Here is a 17318-nt window from a genome sequence, read left to right as displayed (position 1 = left end):
AATCTGCCACCGGCGAACCTGTCAAGCGCAAGCGCGTCGCCCCAGGAAAGACCCCAACGCGCCTCCCTCGGCCAAGAAGGCCAAACGTGAGGCGGGTCAAGATGGCGAGCGACGCGGTCGACGCCCCAAGATGTCCGAAGAAGCCGCCATCGAGGAGCTCAAGGGTCTCTCTCGTCGCGAGCTGCTCGTCGAACGCGTCTACTCGTCCGACATGCTTGCCAAGCTCGAGAGGACCATCGGTCTTCAGTATACAAAGGGTCGCTTCTCCACTGACGAGCAGGACAAGATCAAAAACGGAATTGCCGAGTTTATGAAGGCTAAGAAGCTCACCGAGGAAGACTTCCAGGAATTGCTCTACAACTACCGCGAAAAGGGCTGGGAGAAGATGTACACTGAGCTCTGGAAGGATCTCGCCGGTCGCCTTGATGGCCGTCCCAACATTGCGGTTCGGCTGCACGTGCGCACCAACAAGTCGCAGTTCCGAAGGCAGGGCCGCTACACGCTTGCCGAAGATCATGAGATTCGCGAACGCATGGGCAAGATGCGTGAGGACGCCGCCTCGGTCGCCAAGCGTCTGGGCCGTCTCAACCAGGACGTGCTTTCGCGTTTCGTCAAGCTCCAAGTCAAGGAAGAGATGGCCGAAGGACCTACCTGGACTGCTCAAGAAGACAAGGCCGTCATCGCCGCTCTGGAAGAGTACAAGCAAGAGCACCCGGGTGAGGTCATTTCGTGGAAGGCAATCGCCAACAAGATGGGCAATAAGCGAAGCTACAAGGTTTACTCGAATCTCTTTTCCAACATTCGTTCGCGCGTCGATCGCAGCGGCCTCAACCCAAAGAGGGATTACGGCACCTCGCTCGAGGAAGCCGAGGCTGCTGCGTCGACCCAGGCGGTGCGTGGCATCTTGCGCCACCCCACGCGCGCCGAGCTTGACCACAGCGTTTGGATTCCCGGTGAGGACGACCTGATCTTGCTGCAGCGACTCAACTTCCAGGACACGTTTACCGAAAAGTCGGTCAAGTGGGAGGATCTCTCGTTTGAGACGTGGCAGTGGCCCGAGGACATGCTCAAGCAGCAGTTTGCCCTGATCAAGTCGCGCTACCTGCCCGACGGCTTCACCGGTGGTTGGCAGGAGACGCTCGACAAGATCATTCGAACCATCCGAACGCGTCGAACCAAGAAGGAGATTGACGATGAAGGCGAGGATCAGCGTGACTCAACCACCGACCTTGATTCGAAAGCTGAGCTTGCTGCTGCTGCTGCTGCTGCTGCTGCTGCCGATACCGCTGCTGCTGATGAGTCGACCGCTGCTACCGCTGGTGAGCCTGTTGATCCTGCTCCGTCGTCTCCAAAGCAGCCAGCTCCTGCCGCCATCGACCCTGCGCTCGCTACTGCTGAGGCTGCTACCACCACCGTCTGATCTAGCGAAAGCATCACTGCCATACAGCATGTTGGCTCGTTTGTACTCTATGTATTGTAGTCCTGGTTCTGCTCTTAACACGGTTTCTGCCGATGTATTGCAGTCGGGGTGTGTGCGTAGGTGTGTGTGTGCCGTTTGGCTACGCAGACAGAATGCAAGTTGAATGGCTGCGCGAGGGGGTATCTAGTCGTTTTGGGGTCGATGCACATTGTGTCTGTCCGAGAGCTACTCGTCGTCTTGGTCATCTTGCTCGTCGTCTTCTAGCTCATTTTGAGAGTTGAGGTGGGCGTGGTTGTTGGAAGGAAGTTCTTTGCCGGCCCATTCCTTCCAGCAGGTTAGGATTTGGTTGAGATTGGCACGTGTGGTGTCGATCGCATCTGCTAGGTGGGAGAGGGTTTGGGGTTTGCTGTAGCTGTAGCTGTTGGAGGAGGAGGGGTTAGTGGGGAGAGGAAGCCGAAGTTCGGTGCTGGGCGAGAGAGAGCTGGAGTCGAGCGGGAGCGGAGAGGGCGGGAGCGGATGCGAGCAAGACGAAGAAGCGTCGATGTGGATTTGCGCAGTGAGGACGCTCATGATTGAATAGCTCTGCGTGATGTGGAGCGTACAGATGTTGGAAATTGGCTAGGTGGCTCAGGTTGGTATGAGAGAGGTGATGGTGGAATGGAAAAGTCGATCAGCCGTGAGTGTCAGGCGCAAGGCTTGATTCGTGATGCGTGATTCGTGATTTGTGATTCACGATCGTTAAAGGATGTTTCGAGAGGGACTCGAGATGTGCGGAGGAAGGATCCAACAGTGGTTTTGCAGCATCGGTGATCCACGACCTGTGACGGCGTCGCGAAACAACGGTCGAGCCATGCAAGAAATCCACATCCACGATTCGTGAATTGAAATCGGCGCGCTTGCACAGCTTCGAGCGGCGAAGACAAGTGGAGTTGTGTGTGCTGTCGATCATATCAAACAAACGTCTTTGGTTCCACATCCACCACATACGGATCTTGCTCATTGCCACCGTCTCGTATCCACTGCACCAGCTCGACGCGCAAGCACCATCGGCAAGCACTTTCCAACGTTACCGTCGCACCCCGCGCTGCCTTCCTACTTTTTATTTGGTCGGCTATTTCGTCTAGCAAACCCCAACCTTCTGCGCCGAGACACACGGAAACGGAGAATCGTAGCGGGATCATCATGCCAGTCAGTATATAATGAAGCTGTGGATGCTCGGACAGTCATGTTCTGTACTGACCGTCTTATATATCTTGTCCTGTGTTTTGTGGTTCGGTTGCGTCGTTGGTAGGCCTATCATTCATCGTACAATGAGGAGCCAGATGTGCGGCTGATCGGGTCCATGTCGGTCTTGCCCATCCGATCGCGCACGCGAGGACCCGCTCCACCTCTGATCGACCCTGCACGCCCCGACATCATCGACGAAGCCATCGACCTGTTCCGTGCCAACTCGCTGTTCCGCAACTTTGAAATCAAGGGTCCCGCCGACCGTGTGCTGATCTACCTGATCCTGTTCATCTCTGACTGTCTCACCAAGATCGCTTCGTCCAAAGTGGCTTGGTCGACGAACGAAGCGCAAAAGCAACTCGCCACGTACTCGGTCGATAGTTTTGCGCTGCCAGGAGATGCGAATTTCCCGCTCAACAGCCTGTATGCTCCGCCTGCATCCAGAGCGGATGCAGATGCGTTGAGAAGCTACCTCACACAGGTCAGACAGGAAACAGCGGCGAGACTCGTCGACAAGGTCTTCCACGATGGAACGCCTAGCAAATGGTGGCTGGCTTTCACCAAGAGACGGTTCATGGGCAAGAGTCTAACGTGAGTCGCACAGCACCGAGCAAGCCCAGCCAGGAATGCAAAGGTACCAGAGAGTGACAGCATATGGATGGAAACTGCACTCACAAAACTGGCCTGTATCGAATCTTGAGGCGTCGTCGTCGTTCATATTACAATGCCAATGCATCAATCGTACACGCGGCGATGAGCGCCTGTGACTGACTGTGTAGGCGCACGATCCGTGCACTCCAAGTGTCGTCTTTTTCCTATTCTCGCTCTCGTTAGAAACACGCACGATGGTCGCACCCACTCATGTGACTGTCGCACTCAGATTCTCATGCAAACTAGGGCGATCAAGCGCACCAATCAACGGTTGCATTGAGGCATTCCAGATCGTTTCTAACCGAGCACCTGCCAATTCTCGTCCAACAGCTCCTCGTGCACGTTAAAGTACCTCGTTGGCTTGCCTCTCACTTGGACGTTGGCTACTGCTTTGGCCCGATCTGTTTGCGTGGTTTGGTTTGCATGCGTGTCGTACTTTACCATCCATTCGCCCAGACTGGTACCTGATTTGACATCGAATGTTTCCGCGATCTTGATGTGCATCTTGTGTGCATCGTCGAGACAGAGGGCAGAGGGATTGTTGGTGATTTCCCAAGTGGCGAAGGGTCGCGAAGTGGGACGTAGGAATTCGGGCTGATACACGAGTGTACGTTGAGGTCTGAGTCTCCATGAGACGGTGTTGAGTTCCATGATGACTTGGTTGCGGTTGGGTTCGAGTAGTCGCATCGTGCCGACGTACGGGGTTCCAATCCACGCGATTAGCGCGGTTGACACGCCGGACGTGGCAAGCGCTGTGAGTGAGAGTCCCAACCGTCCTGCCATCGAGATTTCGCCGGGTGCAAGCAGCAGGATCGGTGTCAGGATCGTAGCCAGACCGAGCGAGCCGAGCGAAAACAGTTTGAGCCGCGTAAATGTTCGTGCAAGCGGCCCGTCGTACGTCGCCAGTACTTTGCTGTCGGATGGAGCGGGGCAGGTGGCTGGAGCTTGCGCCTTGTTGAGACGCAAGCAGGTGGTGCTCAACGTTCGAATGCCAACGCATGAGATCCTAGGACTCAAGCTGCGTGCTAGAGAGCGGCAGAAGATGGGCGATTCCAGACTGGCTCTCGTCGCTGAACCTGTCAGCATGCGTGCCGGTTTGCGCTTCGAGGCGAGCATCGATCGTCTGGTCGCAGCCGCCGCCGCCGCCGTGACAACCAGAGGCATCGCAGCCAAGCGTGTGCACTGTTACTCGCACACACGAGACAACCAAAAGAAAGAAAGCAAGGGCACAGTCAACAAACGACATTTCGCATTAGTTTCCACATTGCCATTACTGTGCGATGGAGCGCTGTGCCGATGGATGCGTCGGCGGATCAAGAAGCCCATTCGAGACTCCAGACGGTCAACCAGCGGTTTCGGAGCTTGACATCTCCCTCGGCGTCGTCTCCATACCCTTCGATGAGGAAGCTGCGTCGGTTGCCGGTAAGCCTGGGTTCGTCGTCGTTGTGCGCGTGCGCTTGGGTCGCTGCGTCGACATGCTGTAGCTGCAACGGCGTGTTGCCACCAACCTCGAGTTCAAGGATACGATCTTGCGCATGCTCGAAAGCCTCGTTACCCGCTCTCGCCACATCTGGATCGTTTCGGTGCAGTTCTGGCGATAGTTGTGGCCATACACGAGCATTCTCCACGCGAGCTAGTCTCAATCCTGCTCTGTACGCTCTTCTGATAAAAGAGGTCACCTTGTCCCTGCCGGTATGCAAGCCTGCAACCACATTCACCCTCGCATCCTGGTGCCTCGCTAGCACGTTGAGCAGAGTCTTGAGCAGATCCGCATGGCTCAGTGGATCCCACATGCAGTCGGCGAGCAGGATCGAATCAAACGCCTTGACATGTGCTGGTAGACAGTCCAACAATTCTTCCGTGTCTTTGCCCCAGATGTGACCGACCACTTTGCACCCTGTAGACACGTTTCGTTTTACGTTATCACGAAGCTCTTTTACGAGCAAGGGCTCGTCGTAGTCGCTGGCGACAACAATGGTAGGCGTAGCGAGAAGAGCGGCGGTGATAGACGGTAGACCGGTACCTGCGCCGAGTTCGAGGATGCATCGGTCAGAGGTGGAGAAGGCAGAGGAGAGCAGAGCGTCGCTCATGAGCATACCAGCTCGCCATTGTCGATGTGCAAAGATGTGATGGATCGAGGCCGGAGGCACGGCGACGGTAATGATGGGAACAGTGGCAGGCGCGGTGGAACAAGAGCCGAGCAGATGCTTGGGTCGATACGAGATACTCACACCTGGATGACCGAAGGACGGAGGAATGTAGGACGATGTTGCTGTCATTTGCAGCTTGATTTGAGTGGATGCTGATCGATACAGTCCCGAGAAGAAGAACGCGCAACGACGTGCGAGGCGAGCAGAGATGGTGACGCTCGGTTGGACGATGAGGAGCAAGTCAAAGCAAAAAGGGTCCAACCGCGTCAAATTCTCCTTCCATTTCAACGCACAGAAAAGGCGGGCGGGTGAATCACGAAAATACCACCACGAAAATCAAGAATCACGATTTGGATCGGGAGAAGAATTTATTCACATATAATTATGTTTATAAATATATATATACTCACGATCATTAAAATAAACGAATATGGTGAATTGTGGACGGTGACTTTTGTTTTTCGTTCTTTCTTTCTTTCTTTCTTTTTTTATGTTTTCTTTTCTTTGAGTCAGTGAGTCTTTCTTCCTGATTCTCTCACGTCTCTCTGCGAGAATCACGAATTGTGAATCACAAATCGTGAATCTTGAATGAGTGATGGATGGATATGAGGTGATGGCACTCACCAGTCCACAGCGCCGCAGCGCAGTTTTGCAACATTGTGATTCACGATTCACAGATTCGCAGGTTCGTGATTGACAGATTCGTCCTCGATTTCCTTCCCATATTCGTGATTCAGTCGTGTGTGATTCGTGATTCTCTGCTCTCCACTTTGCCTTTCTTCACGCTCATCATCGTCTCGCACAACCAGTCCCACATTTACTGGCATCCCTTGGAGGCGAGAAGAGCTCTTCTATTTCAAAACACTCATCCACCGAGCTCACGCGCCCACAACGCTGCATAACATGGTGTTTAACCTGGCCACGAGCCAAGCGCTGCGCGCCGTCGCACGCACTTCAGTCGCTTCTCGTGCTCAGATCATGCCCAGCGTCATCGCTACACCTCTATCCGTGCGATTCCTTGCTACACCATCATCCTCTTCCAAGCCGCCGCCGCCCTCGCCGTCGGGGTCACCAGCATCGTCCAAACCAGCCAAAGCCGAGTCGACCGACGATGCGCAATCGCAACCGCAACCACAACCGCCAGCCGAGCCTGAACTTGCACGAAAAGGCTCGTCGCTCTTCGACATTGACACTTCTGCCACACCGCTCGCGTCGCAACTGATCGAAGCAGAGGAAGCCGCTTCGCGCTCCGATGCGGGCAAGGGCAGCACGCGCGCCAAAGCCAAGACGGGTGCACGCAGCATGTCGTCGATCGAGCGACGTCGTCAGAACACCGTCCGGATCCTCACCGGCTTTGTGCTCATCGGTGCCGGTCTGTCGGCTTACAAGCTCGGTCGGCCATGGGAGAGTTCGGCCGAAGCGGAGCGATTTGCCGACTCGGCGGATGCGCAAACGTTTGTCGGTCGTATCAAACTGCGTCTGAATGCAATGTACGACGACTACAACAAGCCTCTGTTCGAGCAGCTGCTGCCGGACCCTTTGCCGTTTCCTTACTCTCGACCGTTTACGATGGTGATTGATATCGACGATTTGTTGGTGCACTCGGAATGGTCGAGGGAGCACGGTTGGCGTACAGCCAAGCGTCCTGGATTGGATCACTTCCTGGGCTACCTCTCTCAATTTTACGAAATCGTGCTTTTCACCACGCAGCCCTTCTTCACTGCTGGTCCGATTATTGAAAAGCTCGATCCGGATCGCAGGTTTATCACCTATACACTCTTCCGCGAGTCGTGTCGCACTGTGGATGGCAAACTCGTCAAGGATCTCAACCACCTCAACCGCGATCTGTCCAAGGTGGTTGTCGTAGATACCAACCCGGATTCGTTCCACCTGCATCCAGAAAATGGAATTCTCGTCAAGCCGTGGAAGGGCGAACGCGAGGATCGCGAGCTGATTGGCTTGATTCCGTTCTTCGAAGCCATCGGCATTTACAACATCGACGATGTACGCAACACGATCAAGGCATACACGGGTACGCACATTCCTACCGAACATGCGCGTCGTACCGCTGCGATTCGCGAGCGCGAACTCGCCGACAACAAGGCCAGACTTGAGCGTATGGGCAAATTCGGCAGTGTCTTTGGTCGTGTCTCCCGAAGCGCGTCCGCTGGCCTCCCTGCAGACAAAACCCTGTACGACCTAGAACGCGAACGCTATCTACAGGCGTACCTCGAAGAGCAAAAATACTGGAACGAAAATGGCGACGCCATCAGAAAACAGGCCAAGGACGAACAGGATCGCCAGATCCGCGAAATGAAGATCAACACCTGGGGCTTCTTCACCGGCGGCCTTAAGCCTCAGCAGCCGGAGACCCCAGCTCAGTAAGCCGCGCACATGCTTCTCAACTTGTACTCTACCTCTGCACGCTGCATTTCCACACCTCCACCACTACACTTTGGCAGAATGTACATTCTCGATGTAAGCGCGCCTACTAGAATTACTGCTGAAAGAGCAAACTGGCAGCTACCTCTATGTTTCCCTGTGCAGCATCTAACAGCGACGCAGCGTGGCGCGATGTAGCTCCCAAGTCGGTCAAGGCTCTGATCGACTCGGCTGGCCACTTGGACGCTGAAGCTGCACTCGGCCTTGTTACGCTGGGCGCTGCTTCTGAACGACTGGTCGAGGAGCTGGTAGGCTGCACAGACTGAGAGTGCGGATGCGAGAAGCTCCAGCCATGCGAGTCGAAATGCTGTGCGTCAGCTTGTGTGCTTGTACCTGTGCTGGCACCAATCGACTGTCCAGCCGCCGGAACCTTGGACGCTGACGCTGCAGCGGCAGCGGCAGCAGCATTCGCATTGGCGCTCGCTGCACCCAATGTCGAAGTGGACGCTGACGGCGCTGGGTGTGGATTGACCGGTACGAGGTTTCCGTGTTGGTCCGGCTCGTACTCTTGGTTGGCCTTGGTGGGCAACTCGTGTTCGTCCAAGAATCGGATGTGCTCGCCATTGATGACGAGCGCGTTGTTGCTCAGATCGATTGTCGCCTGGTACCTCTTGAGCATGTCCAAGCCAAACAGCATGTCTACGCCCTTGTTCTCCATGATGGTCAAGCTACATGGCAGAAAGAGGCGTGTGCCGAGCTGCAGCTGTGCCGAATGCACCCGGCCGAGGATTTTGGCTGTGCCCACGCCGCGCGCAATGCCCGCGAAGCGCGTATCGAGCAGCCGCATGATTCCGCACTTTTCTGCACATTCGGGCGACATGATGGTCGCCTGAGCGCCCGAATCCACAAACGCCTTGACGTGAGTGCCATTCACTTTGCAGTCCACGTAAAGCATCGTGACGCGACCAAACGATTCGGGCGAGTATTCCATAGCGTGTTCCAGATTCTCCATGACGCGCTGTTGACGAATGTTTTCCTCAATCCGCCTTTGAGCTTCGATGTCGAACTCGTCAACAATATCGTCGAGACCTGCTTCGGCTGTACCAGAGTGTTTCATGGCATCGCGCTGTGCACGAAGCAGCTCCAGGAAACGACTAGCTGAATTGACGGCAGCGTCGGCTAGTTGCGGATTGTTGGTGCGAAGCATCGAGAGCGCTGCTGAATCCGAGAGAATCTGCTGGCGCAGTTGTTCAGCTGCTTGTTCTTCCGAAGCCAGTGCAGGCGCAGATGCAGATGCAGATGCAGACGCAGATGCAGACGCAGACGCAGACGCAGACGCAGCTGTGACACCGGGCGAGGTGGAGGAGGATCCGGCATGGGCAGAGGTAGACAAAGACGCGCGGCGATCTCGGAGGAGGAGCAAATCATCGTTTTGTACTCCACAGCTAGCAAGTGTAGCCTTTGCATCGTCGAGCGGCCTGCCACCGTGTAAGAGCTGCTGTTGATCTGCTGGAATGTTTGAGTCGACCTCCAAGAGCGCCCTGAGGTTTTCTATCTCGATGCTAGCGTCCACATCGATGGCAAAGGTACGATCGTCTTCGGTGATGACGGTGATCATGGTGTGCCGAGAAAAGGCTGGATAGCATAGAAAGACACGGCCAAGATTGCAGACGTGGATTTGGGTGCGCCGTTTATGTAGAAATCGTGAATGGCAGAGAAGATCGAAGCGGCTGAGTCGAGCGACAAGGCTTACGTTCCAAGTGTTTGAGTCACGAGTCTGTGAGTGTTGTTGGCATTCAAGATTTGAGAATCCAGATTCGCGATTGCTGATTGCGCGGCTCGCACTCGTGACTGTCGTGGCTTTTGCCATGTGGAGAGAAGCGAGTTGCATACTCGGATCTTTGAGCGACATTCGTGATTCACGATTTTATAATAATAACCTATTTAAAGTTAGCACCGATGCCTCTACACAACCACGCAATTATTCACGAATAACTTAGTATCAAGAGCTACTGTATACTATCAATCGTGAATCACGAATACAATCAGAATTCTAAGCGCTTCTTACGCGTCCAAATTCGGTTCATTAAGTTGGATGAATCACATCGGGCTCAAATAGTCACCATTGTGCCCGATCAAGTACACCCACAACCACACCGTTATTTCACTGTACTGCACACAGCCAGCGCACCACAACGCAACGCAACGCAACGCAACGCAACGCAACGCAGCACAGCACAGCACAGCGCAACACACCCACCTACACGCGCGCCCACTGAAATGGAACCAACACTCACACTCTCGACAGACACTCGTACCTATTCTCACGGACGCCTTTACCGCTCGCTCGCTCGTCCATGACGACCAAGAGCCTCGGCTCCTATCTCCGCTTTCCTTGTCGTCGACTCGCAATCATCAAGAACATCCAACACTGCATTAGCTAGCTTCTTCTCAATAGTTCACACATCGTTCGCGCGCAAGTTGAATCTACGGGCACCTCTCCGCACACGCAACCACCCAGCGACACCTGCCACATCTTGTCAACTCACGACTGCTCAAGCTACGCCTTTGAACTTCTCGCCTCGCTTCTCCTTGGAAGCGCCAAAGGTATCGACACGCTGTGACCTCGACCTCGATCAGTTTGTAGACAACTCGTTCTCACTCTGTCAATCGTTGATCGGCCATCATGTCGTTCTTCAACTCCATCGGTCGCTCCATGGGCCGCAATTCACGCCCCAAAAAGTCACCTACGCATCCCAACATGCCCACGTTCGATCCCTCGTCTCTCTCCAACTATCCACGCTCGCCCACCTCTCCTTCGTCCTCGTCGCTCGGTTTGGGCTCAAATGGCAACCCTCTCTATCTGTGCCAACCATTCGTTGGCGCATCGCTAGTCAAAGGATCGCTGAAAACGATCTCGTCGGTCCCCAAATACGTCGATCCCAAAGAATGGATCGGCGTCAACCTGTTTGATTTTTTCAACAACCTCAATCAGTTCTACGGCGTACTCACCGAGTTTTGCACTGTCGCTGCCAATCCTACCATGTCGGCCGGTCCAGGTCTGGATTACACGTGGATTGATCAGAATCGCAAACAGGTGAAATTGCCCGCACCGCAGTACATTGACTACGTGATGACCTGGGTGGGCGGGTTGCTGTCTGACGAAGCTACGTTTCCTACCAAAGCAAGTCGAGATTTTCCACCGACATTTCTGACGACGTGCAAGCACATTTACAAACAGCTTCTGCGCGTATTTGCGCACATCTACCATGCTCAGTTCAGCTATCTGGTTCATTTGTGCTGCGAGGGGCATTTCAACAGTTTGTTTGCACATTTCATCGCATTCGGCAGCGAGAATCGGCTGTTTGATTATAGGGACTTCAGGTGGTCCGCAGCAGCTGCCGGACAGACTGGTGTCTCTGCCAGTGCTCCTGCTACTGCCCCATATCCGGGCGTATGCGACTTGATCGAAAAGTGGGTCGACATGGGCATCCTCGGCCCTGAATGCATCGGTCAGAGATAACCCCTCCTCTAGTGACACATGTATGCGTATCCCAATTCCCACTTGACTGCCCCTACACTCGTGCCCGACGACTCGTAAAAATGTACCACTCTCGCACTGAACATGCCCATGCATCTGGCAACAAGCACGAAGCGCTCCTCCCTCATTGAGTCTCACATAGAATCGACTCGCATGCGCACCCGCTATACGATCGCAGTCATTCGCCACACATATCCTTCGATGGCGCAACAGCAATGCATCCATCTTTGGCAGGCGCATCACCAAAGTGCAACGCCGAAAGAAAAACACACAAAATACGTGATAGATTTGAGAGACAGACGGAATCAAAGCAAGGCTAGTAGCACAGGATCCAGTAGCGCAACAGAGGCAAGTGATGTGCGAACAACTATTCGGCTCACGCCTTACCCTTAGCAAAGAGCTTAGCCCTCTCGATGGCCTCTGCCGAGTTCTTGGCCAGCTTCTTCTTGTAGTCCTGGATCGAGACGTCCATCTTGGAGAGGTTGACAATCTTCCTGTCCTTGACCTCCCACAGGTCCTCAGCGACCTGACTGATCAGCCTAAAGTCGTGCGAGACAATCACGACACCGCCTTCGAATTCCTTGATCGCCTGAGCGAGCGCATCGATGGAGCCCATGTCCAAATGGTTGGTCGGCTCATCCAGCAGCAAAATGTGCGGCTGCTCCATGGCAAGTTGCGAAAACACTACACGGTTACGCAGACCATCCGAGAGTGTTCGGATAGGCGAAGTCTGATGCGCTCCCGAAAGACCGAATCGGCCCAACTGTCCTCGCCAGAACTGGAGCTCCTTGTCCGGGAACTTGTCCTTGTACTTGGACTCCATGTACTCGAGCGGCGACTTGTCGTACGGCAACTGGTCAGCCGAGTGCTGCGAGTACTTGCCCAGCTTCAATCCTGCATGCCTCTGCACCGTACCTTCCACCGGGTTCAGCGCACCGGTGATCAGGTTCAACAGCGTCGACTTGCCCGTACCGTTCTGTCCGACAATCGCCACTCTCGAGTCCATGTCAATACCAAAGCTGAGGTCCTGGTACAGGTAGTCCTCCTTCTTGCCGCTGTACGAAAACGCGACATCGCTAAACGCAATGATCGGAGGAGGCATCTTGCGAACATCTTCAAAGTTGAAGCGCAGCGGCTTGGGCATCCATACGGGCTCAATCAGACCTGCTGCCTCCATCTTGTCGATGATCTTCTGCTTTGACTTGGCCTGCTTGACCAAGTTGGCATACGTACCGGCCGAAGCGATGAACTTTTTGATGTGCGCAATCTCCTCCTGCTGCTTGGCATATGCCTTCATCTGGTTCGTCTCGTTCTCCTCCTTGGTTCGCACGTAGGTCGAGTAGTTACCACCGTACGTCAAGAATTTTTTCTGCGGCGTCAGGTCAAGGATGTTGGTGCATACCGAGTCCATGAAATCGGCCGAGTGCGAGGTGAGCACGAGAATGTGGTTATACGTGGACAGATACGCTTCCAGCCAGACAACGGCTTCCAAGTCCAAGTGGTTCGTCGGCTCGTCGAGCAGCAACAGGTGTGGCTTGATAAAGAGCGCCTTGGCAAGCGTCACACGCATCCTCCAACCACCAGACATGTCCTTGGTGGGCTTCTTCATCATCTCGGGCGAGAATCCGAGACCGTGCAGGATCATACCAGCCTTGGTCTCAAAAGTGGAGGGGTCAAGCTCCTCGAGTTCCTCGTACTTCATTTCGAGTGTGACCTCGTCGATCTCGTCAGCGACCGAGAGGTCCTCGATCTCCTTTTCGAGCTTGGCCACCTTGTCCTTGGCCGATTGCACAATGTAGTCGACCGCGTTCACATCCGAAGGCTCAGCCTCACCAGAGACAATGTGAATGTCAATGTGCTCTGGGATCTCGACATCACGAGCAGCGAGAGCCGCCAGGAAGGTAGTCTTGCCCGAACCGTTGTCACCGAGCAGGCCGTAACGCTGGCCATAGTTGAGGTTGATGGTAGCAGTGTCAATGAGCAGACGACCGTGGAACGACATGGTGAAGTTGTCAATGTGAATGTCACGGCTCTGCTTGTCCGAGGTGATCACACCGGAAGCGTTTCGCTCGGTGGCGATGGCGAGCTTCTTCATGTTGAGCTCCTCGACCGACGTGTTGGTTGAGAGATTGGTCATCGGCGTCTCTGAGGTGCCGTTGGTGGTGCCAGACTTGGACGACGACTTGGACGACTTTTCGCCCTTGGCGGCGGCCTTGGCAGCCTTTTCACTGTTTGAGCGAGTAAGCGAAAGAAAAAGATGTGCACGGGGTCAACAACCACAACCGAGGTGGACGCCAATGCAAAACAGGTCTGGTACTTACGCCTGACGCTTGGCCTTGGAAGCAGAGACGGGAGGCATATTTGCAGATCAGCGAATGCCTACTGGAACGAGTGCGAGTTGTTCGTGGGGGATGTAATACGTGAAGGCGGTACAACGATACGATTCACGTCTCGAAACAAAAGAGAGAGAAAAAACCTCGGGGGAGAGACCTTTGATCGGCAAGCCAGCTTGTCCGTTGAGCTGGTCGACGAAAGGAAGGGGGCCGGGGTGGGAAAGGAATCAAAGAGCAGTACGGGACGAAAAGGTCGCAGCTGCAGTTTCGAGAGTATGTGGTGGTGGTGAGGCAAGACGACAAGTGTGTGCCGATGATCACGCCCAGGTAAGTGCGTGCTAGACTTACGACTGTGGCGGAGGCTGCTACCCAATCTTGTCTCTGTGTTTGGCAATGTCACTTTGCGTGGCTGCTGAAATCGCCGTCTGCTGCTGCGCCCTTTTTTCGAACCACGAATCGGTCGCTTTTGTGGTTTGAGCGTACAATAATCCAACTGGATTTGAATCGTGAATTGGTCGTGGCTGTTGCTCTGCTCTGTTACCAGAGCCACACCGAAAAAAATTTGGATGCACAATTCACGATTCACGATTTGTGTCCCTCTGAAAATTGAAAATTTCTCATTCGTGATTTTTCTTCGCCTGAGCCACACGCATCTCGTCCTCGTCGACTAGCACAGAGCATATGGTCCGATTTCACCGATGCGATTGATGAATCACGATTCATTCACGATTCACCCCTCGGCAGCATCGGGTGTGACAAAGTCACCGACGAAAGATGAGATCGGCCTAACATTTCTATTCTGAATTACGAATCGTCGGAGCCGGTTTTGAATTCCGAATCACGAATCACGAATCACGAATCACGAATCGACATGCCCTTTTTCGTGCTGTGTTGGATGTGACCTTGTTCTCACCATGCTCTTGACAACCATCGCAACCTGTCAGCGTCGCACAATTCAATTCCTCACTCAGCCTTGACTCGCAAGTTGCCTTCACTGAGCACACCCTCAGTACACAACCGAGTAAAATGTTCAAGCCAACGCAGGTCGCCCTCTCAAAAGCGAGCCGATTGCCGCTCAACTCGAAGAAGGCCAACCGTGATTTCTACAAGGGCACACGTACCGGCAACATCATGCGTCGCAAACGTATCGCTACTGCCGATCCACGAGGCAATCAGCTGTACGATACCAACGGCAAAGAACGATACTGGCACCTCAAAACCCATCGGATTGATGAAGCTAGGGTGCCCAATTACGTTGTCCCACCTGGTTTGGCCGAGACCAAATTGCGTCCATACGTATTTGCAGGTGCACCCAGCGATGGTGGCGTCTCGAGGAAGCGCAAGTTCGGGCTGCCCGAGTATCCAAGGATGGACGCAAACGGTTTCGACGGTACCTATTACCGGTCTGTCATCGGCGACATGCTCCAAAAACGAAAAATCTTGGAACAGCATGAGCATGACAAGAGGTTGGCCCAGTCGTCTCGCAGCTAACGTCGTTCTTTTCTCTTTCTTCGACTCGACCACCTCACTGACATCAACTTAGAACGCACTGTCTACCCATCACCATACGCACGGCTGTCCTCTTGATTCGTCCACCATCCACTTCACTCTTCTAGGCACTATTTTGCATTTTAGCCATCTTGTATTTGTACTTCACTTCCGAAAAAGCATCTCAACTCACCTTTTTTGAGCATATACTTTGCGATTTCCAATCTGGCCTTTTGGTGGTTCCTCTCGACCCTTCCTCCTTGCTTTCACGACAAACTTCAGCAGAAAAAAATAATCTTTCTGACCATTGTCGAAGTTGGAAATGTACCATAGCGAAGATACAAAAAAGAGATTTGTGACAAGAGTGGGATTCGAACCCACGCCCGAAGATAGCAGGTTTTTCTGAATACTCAGAATATCTTCCTTAATGCTACGCCTTAGACCACTCGGCCATCTTGCCCTTAGATGTGTTTTCCAGATTTGGTACTGCATTATATTTCTTTCTTTTTTGGTTTGTTTTCAGTACAGCCTAGATGCAACATCTCAGTCAAGTCATCATGATTGCTCGACACGGCAGAGGGTATCATGGATTGCGAAAGATGACTGACAGGGTTTCAGGGACAGGTGAGGCGTGCGTGGTAGCGAGTGCTAAGAATAAAAGTATGGTAGGCTATGTATCTTAGGTAGTGATCGAATTTGGCTCGAACGACGACGGTGCAAGGGCAGACACAGCCGACGCATGCGCTTGAAGGTGCTCCGCTCTGCGCTCTGCTTCGATAGCTTTATCGATGGTCGACTCGAGCTCGGCTCTGCGCATCGCATTCTTCCTTTCAAAGCCTTGGATGAGTAGACGGACGCTTTCGATCGACGCGAGCAGCACGTTGGCATCCACGCCCGCTGGCAGAGCGCCCTTGGTATCAGTTCTGCGATCCAGAGTGTTGTGCGTTGGCATCGACGCTTGCTCGGAATGCGCAGCAGCAGCTTGGTCGACCGATACGTCTGCATCTGTGTCTGCATCTGTGTCTGCATCTGTATTTGCTTCTGCTTTTGCTTCTGCAGCTGCGTGAGATGATGCAGGTGCTGCAAATGACGAGATGAACAGCTTGCTGGGGCTGGATGTTGGTGTTTGTAGCCTAGCAAGGGTGGGGATGACCATATCGTCGTTGTTGCTGGCACCGGGACCTTTGGTAGGACTCGAAGCAGAGGGTAGAAAGGGATTCATACCGACATCGCAGCCGAGCACTGGTGTGAACTTGCCCCTGTTGGCTGCACGCGGACTACCAGCGTTCGCAGCGTTGAGCACACGGGCCACTGCACTGAGGCTTTCCTTGTCTGGACTCGCTGTTGATAGTGACTCTTTCGCTCCGGCGGAGACAGAGGCAAGACCGGACGAAGCAGAGACGACAGCCTCCCAATCGTCAGCACCGTACTGTCGCGCGAGAAAGTCGGACATGATCTTAACTTTGCGCCGAAGCGCCTCGACCTCGAGCGTCTTATCCTCGTTGTCGCGTTGCAAGCCTTTGAGGATCATTTCTTGCGATAGGAACTCGCGCTCGAGCTTGACTGCAGCTGCTCTCGTGAGCCCCTTTTCTTCAGTATTGGCGGAGCTGCCCTTGGCCTTGGATGATCTTGTGCGGTCTTTCTCGACTTGCAGGTCACGCTGGAGCTGCGAAACACTCTTTTCTAGCTCGAGGATGCGTTGGTTCCGAAGCTGAAGCGTGTCCATCAGTTCATCCACCTGAGCCCATGCAGCCTCCTCGCCATTCTCATCGTCATGGAATTCCTGCTCATCTCGATTGACACTTGTTGAGTCTGGTTGGTCGTCGAACCGTTCAGCCTCGGACTTGACATGGTGTTGGTCGGTCCGCTCATAGTCTTCGTCCGCCTCGTCGTGCTTTTCCAATGCAGTAGTGCCTAGAAGTGGAGACGTGTTGTCAGGAATGAGCGATGTGCGTCGTGATGTCGAACGAGTCGAGCTTGTAGAAGAGGAAGTTGCCGTGTGAGATGCAGGGTCCATCGAGGGGAGGATCGAGGGGAGGATGGAGCTCCTCCTGTGGATGCGCTTGAGCAGCTGTCTGCGCGGGGTCTCGGGTGGAAGACGTGAGGAGTCCATAGCTACGATTGAT

At 54.0% G+C, this 17318-nt stretch overlaps 10 protein-coding genes and 1 non-coding gene across 12 annotated transcripts in view; 5 read left to right on the top strand and 6 right to left on the bottom strand.

The window, feature by feature from the left end:
• UMAG_15080 (uncharacterized protein) overlaps positions 1-1420 on the top strand; it is a gene marked incomplete at both ends in the record, with an annotated part of 1941 nt that extends 521 nt beyond the window's left edge. Inside the window, one exon of the mRNA XM_011389215.1 lies at positions 2-1420. Coding sequence (XP_011387517.1) covers positions 2-1420 — 1419 coding nt within the window. The remainder of the gene's footprint in view (position 1) is intronic.
• Positions 1421-1645: 225 nt separating this feature from the next.
• UMAG_01347 (uncharacterized protein) lies at positions 1646-1990 on the bottom strand (the record flags this gene model as incomplete). The annotated part of the gene is made up of 1 exon (XM_011388944.1): positions 1646-1990. One exon carries the CDS (start codon positions 1988-1990, stop codon positions 1646-1648), a length of 345 nt encoding a protein of 114 aa, XP_011387246.1.
• A 612-nt stretch (positions 1991-2602) lies between these two features.
• UMAG_10246 (putative Arp2/3 complex,subunit protein) lies at positions 2603-3242 on the top strand (the record flags this gene model as incomplete). The annotated part of the gene is made up of 2 exons (XM_011389029.1): positions 2603-2608; positions 2712-3242. 2 exons carry the CDS (start codon positions 2603-2605, stop codon positions 3240-3242), a joined length of 537 nt encoding a protein of 178 aa, XP_011387331.1.
• A 353-nt stretch (positions 3243-3595) lies between these two features.
• Positions 3596-5577, bottom strand: UMAG_10244 (uncharacterized protein; the record flags this gene model as incomplete). Of its 2 annotated transcripts, XM_011389027.1 has the most annotated exons (2): positions 3596-4480; positions 5530-5577. In XM_011389027.1, 2 exons carry the CDS (start codon positions 5575-5577, stop codon positions 3596-3598), a joined length of 933 nt encoding a protein of 310 aa, XP_011387329.1. The 2 variants fall into 2 exon arrangements, with proteins under 2 accessions (XP_011387329.1, XP_011387330.1); XM_011389028.1 differs by lacking the exon at positions 3596-4480 and having other exon boundaries at positions 4612-5577.
• A 774-nt stretch (positions 5578-6351) lies between these two features.
• Positions 6352-7833, top strand: UMAG_01344 (protein translocase subunit TIM50; the record flags this gene model as incomplete). Its single annotated transcript, XM_011388943.1, has 1 exon — positions 6352-7833. One exon carries the CDS (start codon positions 6352-6354, stop codon positions 7831-7833), a length of 1482 nt encoding a protein of 493 aa, XP_011387245.1.
• A 112-nt stretch (positions 7834-7945) lies between these two features.
• UMAG_10243 (uncharacterized protein) lies at positions 7946-9448 on the bottom strand (the record flags this gene model as incomplete). Its single annotated transcript, XM_011389026.1, has 1 exon — positions 7946-9448. One exon carries the CDS (start codon positions 9446-9448, stop codon positions 7946-7948), a length of 1503 nt encoding a protein of 500 aa, XP_011387328.1.
• A 1068-nt stretch (positions 9449-10516) lies between these two features.
• Positions 10517-11353, top strand: UMAG_12135 (uncharacterized protein; the record flags this gene model as incomplete). The annotated part of the gene is made up of 1 exon (XM_011389200.1): positions 10517-11353. One exon carries the CDS (start codon positions 10517-10519, stop codon positions 11351-11353), a length of 837 nt encoding a protein of 278 aa, XP_011387502.1.
• Positions 11354-11747: 394 nt separating this feature from the next.
• UMAG_01341 (putative ATP-binding cassette family ATPase) lies at positions 11748-13730 on the bottom strand (the record flags this gene model as incomplete). The annotated part of the gene is made up of 2 exons (XM_011388942.1): positions 11748-13599; positions 13693-13730. The coding sequence occupies 2 exons, from the start codon at positions 13728-13730 to the stop codon at positions 11748-11750; spliced, it is 1890 nt and encodes a 629-aa protein (XP_011387244.1).
• Positions 13731-14730: 1000 nt separating this feature from the next.
• On the top strand, positions 14731-15195 carry UMAG_01340 (mitochondrial 54S ribosomal protein mL41; the record flags this gene model as incomplete). Its single annotated transcript, XM_011388941.1, has 1 exon — positions 14731-15195. The coding sequence occupies one exon, from the start codon at positions 14731-14733 to the stop codon at positions 15193-15195; it is 465 nt and encodes a 154-aa protein (XP_011387243.1).
• Positions 15196-15548: 353 nt separating this feature from the next.
• On the bottom strand, positions 15549-15652 carry UMAG_16024. Its single transcript has 2 exons — positions 15615-15652; positions 15549-15588 (listed from the first exon to the last, which is right to left on the bottom strand). It is a non-coding gene; the product is annotated as a tRNA-Leu (tRNA).
• A 219-nt stretch (positions 15653-15871) lies between these two features.
• Positions 15872-17305, bottom strand: UMAG_12134 (uncharacterized protein; the record flags this gene model as incomplete). The annotated part of the gene is made up of 1 exon (XM_011389199.1): positions 15872-17305. One exon carries the CDS (start codon positions 17303-17305, stop codon positions 15872-15874), a length of 1434 nt encoding a protein of 477 aa, XP_011387501.1.
• Positions 17306-17318: the final 13 nt, after the last annotated feature.

The sequence above is a fragment of the Mycosarcoma maydis genome, chromosome 2 (genome assembly GCF_000328475.2).
Source record: "Mycosarcoma maydis chromosome 2, whole genome shotgun sequence".
Taxonomy (NCBI): Eukaryota; Fungi; Basidiomycota; class Ustilaginomycetes; order Ustilaginales; genus Mycosarcoma; species Mycosarcoma maydis.
Note: the sequence above shows the minus strand (reverse complement) of the source record. Positions and strands in the feature narration are given on the sequence as shown.